Genomic DNA, 8,221 nt, shown 5'->3' with positions numbered 1-8,221 from the left:
ATATAAATACTATTATCAGAGCCTCCATACCTGGATGATTTTGCCAATGAACCAAGGCACAGACTGGAGGTTAAGCTTTGCGACATTGTCATCAAGTGCCTTGAAAAGGAGATCGTAATCTGGTTTTGGGAGGACAACTCCAGGAAACAAATCTGAGATGATGCCCTGTAGCCATCAGCACAATGTCAGACATTACTGAGAACAAACTCACGGATGACCAGTGTGTAAAAATGGCATGAAGTCATGTACCTGAAACAGCGGCACATCCTGTGCCAAAAACTTGGCCATGTTGACATCCATCAGCGCCCTGAGTAAAAGCACACTCTCATTCTCTTCTGGGTATTTCAGCTTTAGGTTTCCTGCCGCAGTCAGGACAGACTTCACGGCTCGCATACCGTAGTCGTAGTGGTACTGGGAAGATAGCTGCTCGGAGCACAGCCGGTAGGTGGCCACAATCTTCTGTGCAAGACTGCCAGTGAAATTTGAATTAACAGTTTGTATTTAAATCAACTCATAATGCATTTACTAAGTTTTGTATTATACCTGCGCGAATCAATGAACCCCATTGAGTAGAGCGAGATCTCTCCAATAAGAGCATAGTCTGGCACCATCATAGCAACTGTACGAAAAAGAGCCTGCAAGACAAAATAGGCAAGTGGACAATTAGAGTTCTTTACAAATGTGCATCATCTTGAAAAGTTTGACCTGAGAAGTACCTTTAGATTGTCAGGGAGCTCAGCCCTGCCTGCATAACCAGGATTCATGGTAATGAAGACAGAACAGGTTGGATTGAGGGACAGCTCTGTCCCCTCGAACAGGAACCTCTTCAGATGCTTAGCAATAGCCTGCTGTATGCAGAGCACCTGCTGGGCCACCACAGACAGGACTTCCACCTATGACGCCAACATATCTTGTCATTGAGATAATTCTTAAGGGATAAATGCAAACTCCTTTTAGTACTTAAGTCTGTATGTCTTGCTGTAAAAAGAGACATAAACGACAACAAGCTGAAAGCCTTTCTTTACATTTTCCTGTGTGGACCGAGCATGCAAAAAAAACCCTGAAAACAGGAAATTTCAGTTTGTCTACAGACTAATTTAAAAAAATGTTGCTGAGACCCAACCCATGTGTAAGTTCCCGGAGACAGCATGACTATATGTCCAGAAAAACTTTATTAAACCTATTCCCTGAGTGTCCCTTGGAATTGTTTGCAGCCTCTTCAGGGGAGCTTGTGTCACACTTGCCCCTGTTTTGTTTTTAATTTAAACATATTTTGATTTTTAATGCTATCTTAAAATATTGAGAGTATATCTATGAATGCTGTAGTATATTTCTTCAAATACATATCCTAATCATCTCAGCTGGAAAATTTGTTTCAAATAAAACAAAAACAAATGGCCTGGTGACCTTCCCAATTGACTGTTGCAGATAGCCACCAGCTCCCCCATTTAAAATATATTAGATAGATGAGATAATGTATGCAACATATTAAAGTTTACATTCTGAAAGTGCCTGCAAAAGGATTACACAATGAATTTTTAAATAAATTATTAGCTGTGTAGTTATTGGTGAGTTTTTTTTTTTTTTAAAGCACATTCGTTAAAAAAATACTACAGTGATAAGTGATGCCACTGCATCCAAAAATACACAGAGATTTCAAACAATTACAAAAGATAATAATCATCAAATAGAACCACTAGCCCCTAATTGCAAAGGGTTTTAGCACTTGAAAAATTCCTCTTCAGGAAGTGAAGCCGGTGTGTGCTCCTGTGGCAATGTTTTAAAAAGACTTAAAGCAAGACTGGTGTTTGGTTCATTATGATAAACTGACATGCATCCACCAATTCACCAATCTAATACAACCTGAACTCACCTCAATACGATTAAACTCGTCAAAACAGGCCCAGGCTCCAGACTGAGCGAGTCCTTTGAAGAATTTACTCATAGCTTTATAGTCTAGACCATCAGAGCAGTTGAACACCACACACTAAAAAAAGTTTTGTATTTGGCATCAATATCGGGTTTCATATAAAGTGGATAACAACTGAAATGTTCTGATTACTGTATACCTGTTTGGCCAAAGCTTTTGCAAGATCCTTTGTAGTTTCAGTCTTGCCAGTTCCTGCAGGGCCTTCAGGAGCTCCACCTAAATTCAGCTTCAAAGCACCCATAAGTGTCCTGAACAATGTAATTGGACAAATGTATATTTCTTAATAAAAACACTCCGATTCAATGTAGATGTTGTAATCTGTAACGTACAGCACTGTGCCTTTCTTTACGTTTAATTTAGAGACCAGACTTTGACTCCGCAAAAGTTACCTGTAGCAGCGATCAGTTAGAGGCGTGATGACCAGACGAGGAGAGTTCCCCAAATATTCATAGCCGTATTTCAGGCAGGTGGTAATCATGCGCAGCATCACTTCATCTTCTTCCCAGAAGTAGCGCAGCTGAGAAATCCATGAAAAGTCATTCAAGGAGGATATACGATCTTCTGCCAGTTTAGCGACAACATCCCGAGCTGCAAAAAAGATAAAAACAAATGTATTTAATGCAAAAAGAACATACTTGGTCACTTTTATTTATCTTAGAATTTAGAAATTACCATGAACGTCAATGACAGTCAGAGCGCCGAGGGTCATTCGAGCTCCTCCTGGCAGCTTTCCTCGCACTAGCTCCACAATGTCAGCAATCTGACCATTGCACTTCTCCACGTATGCCTTTGAAATACATAATCTCAAGACGTGGGACAAGCTCACAATAACTGCATGCAGCTTTTATGGAAAAGATCAGAGTAAATTATAACTGATAACTAACCAGCAGACTATTAGCTTGGATGGCCTCGCATACTTCGCTGGTCCAAAAGATGGACGAGGCACAGATGATAACTTGGCCAGGCCAACTCAAAACCCACTTCTTACGGGGCATCTGCGAGATAAGAAAAGGAGAAACATTTAATAAAGGTAATTTAATCAAAACTAATGATTTATTTCAACTATAATTTCCTTGCTTTTACAAACAATATGTTTAAAAAATTGTTCAAATGCAATGAACAACTCATTCTTGTTTAGAGTATTCATTAAAACTTGAATTTGTTTCGTAGTGAAGCACACACACATTGGATGTGAACTTTGACCTATAGAACTGTCCGTCTCCAGGTCAATTCAAATGGCCTCATAGAATCATAGCTTTAATCAGGGCAAATACTACATGCAGATGCTATTCTCTAAAGCCACATCTGATCGGTCTGTGAACTCTCTGCTCTATCCGGATACTGCTCTATCCAGGAAGTTAATGCTTCTGCTGAGCTCGTATTTCAATATCTTATCAGAAATGTAGCTGTGGAGATAACATGTTCAGGAGACAAACCCAGATCTTCCTCTCTCTAGAAACACTATCCAGCTAATTCACATTGAATCCCAAAGCATTACCAGACTAGGATGGAATAGTACTTCCTGCAAGTATGTTCTGGGGTCTCCTCCCAGTGAAGCATGCTTATAAGCCCTCCAAAGCATGGCACTCAGCTCTTACTTTACCAAGACACAACACAGCTTGAGTTAAACATGCAAGACAATGTAATATTCACAGATACCTCTGCATACTGAATCATTCCTTCATAGATGACATGTCGAACGCTCTTTAGCATAAGGCTCTCCACCTCCAGCAGCCACTTCTCCACCATACCCTAAAGAGCAACAGCAACACGGCCCAACATAAATGAATCCACCATATTGTTTTCTGTGAGAAACGTAAAGAAAAGTTCAAAACCTTTGCGTGGGCCGGATAAATGTTGTTTGTGAAGGGCACAGACTCCTTCTCAGAGCTGATCATGCCAGTAATCACCAGGTCCTTAGTAAACTCTAGTTTTGCTATGCCCTCAAAGCACTTCTTCAGGTGGGGTTGTACACGCAGTGGATCTTTGGTTTGTGACAGAATTTCTAGCAGCTCATCGTTTGAGAGAAAGAAGAATCTGAAACAAAACAGAGAATGACACACTGGACATTTCTTCCTGAAGGTGGTAGCTGTGAAACAGAGAAAGAAGCAACCATTGGGAACCAAAACCTTGGGAAAAACAGCCTCTTCATTTCCAAGTAAGCATTGAGGCCTTTTTGAATATCCTCCAGATAGTCATTGGACTGCTTTAGCCGCTCCAGCATGTTGGGCTGGCCTGTTGCCACTAGCACATGTGTGTCTTTAACCTGATCAGATGCAAGTGAGCACATGATTACCGGGGCAAGTTAGAAATGATGGGCCTTGCTTTGCAAATCTCTTACAGCTTCGGCAAGTATGTCCTTCCAGTATCTGTCCACAATCGCAAATTTGCGGCCTTCCTCAGGCATTTGGGCGATGATGTCTTCCGAGCTGAAGATGGGTTCCAGATAGAGCCACGTGACCTGACATTTCAACATGGCATCCAGAATGTCCTGCATACTTAGTAGCTTGTCCTCCCATGCCTATAATAAAGGAAGTATCTGTGAGAGAAGGGTAATTAAAAAGAAACAAATCCATACACCCTTAACGTTAGCAATTGGTCAATATCTTGATTCACAGACCTGTATACCACCTGAAGCACAACATCTGATCTCGGCAAGGATACAGTTTCACAAAACTGATAACCTGTAATGATGCTGTTCCCATATCTTACCTTACATTCAGCTTCTATCGGCCTAATAAATGGTGAGCCTCGCATGGTTTGTGTCTTAATGATGTGGTCATCAAGGAGGACTTGGATATCATCTACAGCTGACACAATTTTAGTATCCTACAATGAGATATAAAACTGTCTGAGTAAAGGTTAATAAATGAAAGAGTAATTTCATAGAACTTCATTGTAATACTGTTCACAAACACTTCAGATTTAATCATTCACAAAATACATGTATTTTTGTTTTAACTGCTGCATAATACACAACACGGAAAAAGATTAAACATGTCAGGTCAAGCCATATCTGTGTGTTTTAGGCTCTCTTACAGAATCTCTGTACGCAGAGAATGAGAAATGCAGGTTGACCCATTCTTTTTTCATCTTGTCCATTGATTTCTCCAGAGAGTACTCTTTACTGGCTGTTCCTCCAATCTCCTCCAAGCTGATTGAAGTTAAAGAGATAAAAGAAAAAAAAGTCAACAGACCGTTTGCCAAACTCATAAGTCGTTTGATGTGCAATTTTCATACTCTTTGGAAAACTGGGAAAGCCCGAGGTCCAGCATGCTCAACAGCGTGTTGTTCTCCTCTGGATTGACTTCGAAGCCCACAATGCTGCTAATCTACAGTCAGACACAAGGAGTCGTGAATCCTTCCCATCTACTTTGCTGATCATTTCAATGCACTCCCAGATCCTGACACTGAAACGACAATTCTGACCGAGTCAGCTTGCCTGATGACGCTAATGAAGTTTAAGGCACCAACCTTGTCCCAGTGGCGACTCTTAAGACCAGGGTTACAGATGGTCGTCAGGACAGGCACATGCTGCTTGAAGCGGTCTATCCTGTTTTTGAAGGTATTAGCAACAGAAGAAGGCCCGTGAAGACTAGAAAATGCCCTTAACAGCTTATGCATCGTCCTCCACATGGTGTCAAGCTCTTCTGAGATTTTCTCAGCATCCAAGCCCTGGAAAGGACCTATAGTTAAAATCAGAACAGACGAACAACAATATGAGAAAAATGTTTTTGTAACTTAAGCAAATGAGAGCACTTAGAATATGCTCGCTGTGGAGAAAAAAAAAATCATGGGTGTCATTTGCTTTGTGTAAGTTGCCTACCATTCAGCCACACTTCTGACTTGCTCTCAAAATTGAAGGCTGTGTTCCATAGGTGTTCGTAAGGTTGTTTATCTGCTATAAGTATTTGGAGCAATGGAAATTCGCTCTGGTCCCTTTCAAGCAAAGACTGCTCCTTATTGATGTCCTATTTGAATAAAAACAAAAAAATCATCTCTATTTTTTTTTTTTAGCTAGACTTCATTACAACGCTTTCCAAATCACAACCATTACTATAATTTTCTTTGCTTGGGAGGAGTGCACTGTCTCACCTCCAGGTCAGTGACAGCTGCCTCCAGGTTGGCTGTGATCTGAGCGAGAGTAGCCACATTCTGCTGCATTTCTTCCATGTTCGTCATCTCCTTTTTTCTAAAAGCCACGATCCCCTTGTTCAACTCCTGCAGCCTCGCATCAAATTCAAACACCCTGAGACATCCAGACAGAGATGATACAAATTTTAAGCATTGCACAGCTACAAAAATAATATCCAAAATACAAATCTTCAAATATGACATTTTTTATTTTTGCTGTCCACTTGGACAAACTAAATATCTTCTATGGAAAAGTTTTACACTAACACGAGACTAAGATTGAGTTGTTTTTTCTTTTTTACAACAAAGAGTTGCCTTTGATTAGTAGTAAACCTAACACTAGTCAACATATTTGGTGTATTGATAATTTTGATGATAGCATTGCTGGTTGTGGAGGAAGCGCGACCCATGTTGTCGGCGTCTTCCTCCTTTTTCACTTCCCTGTCTCACAACTACCTAATAAAGGCCACTAGAGCCAACAAAAACCTTAAAAAAAAGAAAAAGAACAAGAACAGTTCTTGCAAAGGATGAATGGGTGGATTAACCTCTCTTGGAGATGTTCTTCTGCCTGTTCTCTCAGGATTTGCAGATGTAATCTGCTATTTTCTAGTTTTGACACAATCCGACGGGGCCAACAGAACACACAGGTGTTCAGATTCAAGTCAAAAACTAGTGTAGGAGAGATCAAAGAAAAAGGAACAATGACAAAAATGTACAAAAAGAAAAAGAAAAAACTAGTTTTATTTTGCAATACATTTGTTAAGAATTTAGTCAAGTATTATCTTAGGAGCAAAGAAAATTCAGAGAACAGTTGATATCCCAGGTAAAAAATTTACATTTGTGTATGCTATATGCTATTTTATTAATTTAATAATACCATATACCTGACTGAGTAGCATAGTCCATGAGGAAGCTGAGACGTTCGCGTGCATCTTCAATCTCCTCTATTATTTTGTGAATGGTGTAATCCTGGCTAGTTTGGACATACTGGATGAGGGTCACTAACTCCTCTGTATTCTTAGGGCTGGTTTTGGCAATGTTTGTAATCTCCTCGTACTTTTTACAGATGCTAAGAAAAGAGAAAAAGCTCAAGGGTCGTTTTTCCTATACCTCAAATTTCAGCTCTCAATTTTTGCTCCTACTCTATGTTGAGCCTCCGGTTCTCATCCATTTCAAACGTGACAATCCTGGCAATCAGTTTGTTTGCGCAGTCACACAGGTAATCGTTCAGATCCCTGGCATTCAGGCAGAACATGGACAGCGGCACTGCGATGCGGAGTGAAGCTATCTTCATCCACATACGCATGATGCTGTCAATTTTCTGAGGATTCAAACAACAGGAGTTGTCTTTAAAAAAACATGTAGTAACATAAAAAACTAACAATGCCATGTTTCAGATCAAACAAACTTCCTATAAGAAGTTTGTTCTTATAGGAACAAACTTCTTAAAGGAAGTTTGTTCCTATAAGAACAAACTTCTTATAGGAATATAAATATAAACTTTATATTTACTGAAGTTTATATAACTTCAGTAAATATAAATTGACTAAAATCCATTTGATCACACACATACATTTTATATTTATATAAATAATATAAATATATATAAATATAAAATGTATGTATGTATATCCCTTCATTGGGCTGCCACCTTATCGTGGTGGAGGGGTTTGAATGTCCCAATGATCCTAGGAGCTATGCTGTCTGGGGCTTTATGCCCCTGGTAGGGTCACCCAAGGCAGACAGGTCCTAGATGAGGAACCAGACGAAGCGCAGCCTGAAGACCCCTATGATGAGTAATAACATTGGACTTGGTTTTCCTCGCCCGGAAGCGGGTCACCGGGGCCCCACTCTGGAGCCAGGCCTGGAGGTGGGGCACGAAGGCGAGCGCCTGGTGGCCGGGTTTTTACCCACGGAGCCCGGCCGGGCTCAGCCCGAAGAGGAGACGTCGGTCCCCCTTCCAATGGGCTCACCACCTGTCGGAGGGGCCAAAGGGGTCGGGTGCGTTGTGCTACGGGCAGCAGCCGAGGGAGGGGACCCTGGCGGTCTGATCCTCGTCTGCAGAAGCTGGCTCTTGGGACGTGGAACGTCACCTCTCTGGTGGGGAAGGAACCGGAGCTAGTGTGCGAGGCTGAGAGGTTCTGGCTAGAAATAGTC

At 41.0% G+C, this 8,221-nt stretch overlaps 1 protein-coding gene across 2 annotated transcripts in view; it reads right to left on the bottom strand.

The window, feature by feature from the left end:
- The window catches only part of dnah3 (dynein axonemal heavy chain 3), a 33,362-nt gene that overhangs the window by 17,289 nt on the left and 7,852 nt on the right, over positions 1-8,221 (bottom strand). Inside the window, exons 13-34 of one of the 2 annotated variants that reach the window (XM_008421671.1) lie at positions 7,207-7,385; positions 6,949-7,133; positions 6,610-6,733; positions 6,026-6,179; positions 5,757-5,901; positions 5,405-5,616; positions 5,171-5,262; positions 4,970-5,084; positions 4,643-4,759; positions 4,272-4,451; positions 4,060-4,196; positions 3,766-3,967; positions 3,590-3,682; positions 2,815-2,925; positions 2,603-2,717; positions 2,320-2,518; positions 2,070-2,178; positions 1,874-1,987; positions 717-893; positions 544-635; positions 250-469; positions 31-165 (exon numbers count right to left, since the gene is read on the bottom strand). In XM_008421671.1, coding sequence (XP_008419893.1) covers positions 31-165; positions 250-469; positions 544-635; positions 717-893; positions 1,874-1,987; positions 2,070-2,178; positions 2,320-2,518; positions 2,603-2,717; positions 2,815-2,925; positions 3,590-3,682; positions 3,766-3,967; positions 4,060-4,196; positions 4,272-4,451; positions 4,643-4,759; positions 4,970-5,084; positions 5,171-5,262; positions 5,405-5,616; positions 5,757-5,901; positions 6,026-6,179; positions 6,610-6,733; positions 6,949-7,133; positions 7,207-7,385 — 3,207 coding nt within the window. The remainder of the gene's footprint in view (positions 1-30; positions 166-249; positions 470-543; positions 636-716; positions 894-1,873; positions 1,988-2,069; positions 2,179-2,319; positions 2,519-2,602; positions 2,718-2,814; positions 2,926-3,589; positions 3,683-3,765; positions 3,968-4,059; positions 4,197-4,271; positions 4,452-4,642; positions 4,760-4,969; positions 5,085-5,170; positions 5,263-5,404; positions 5,617-5,756; positions 5,902-6,025; positions 6,180-6,609; positions 6,734-6,948; positions 7,134-7,206; positions 7,386-8,221) is intronic. The other variant, XM_017307302.1, reaches the window with a different exon arrangement.

Source organism: Poecilia reticulata, linkage group LG11 (genome assembly GCF_000633615.1).
Source record: "Poecilia reticulata strain Guanapo linkage group LG11, Guppy_female_1.0+MT, whole genome shotgun sequence".
In the NCBI taxonomy this organism is placed as follows: Eukaryota; Metazoa; Chordata; class Actinopteri; order Cyprinodontiformes; family Poeciliidae; genus Poecilia; species Poecilia reticulata.
Note: the sequence above shows the minus strand (reverse complement) of the source record. Positions and strands in the feature narration are given on the sequence as shown.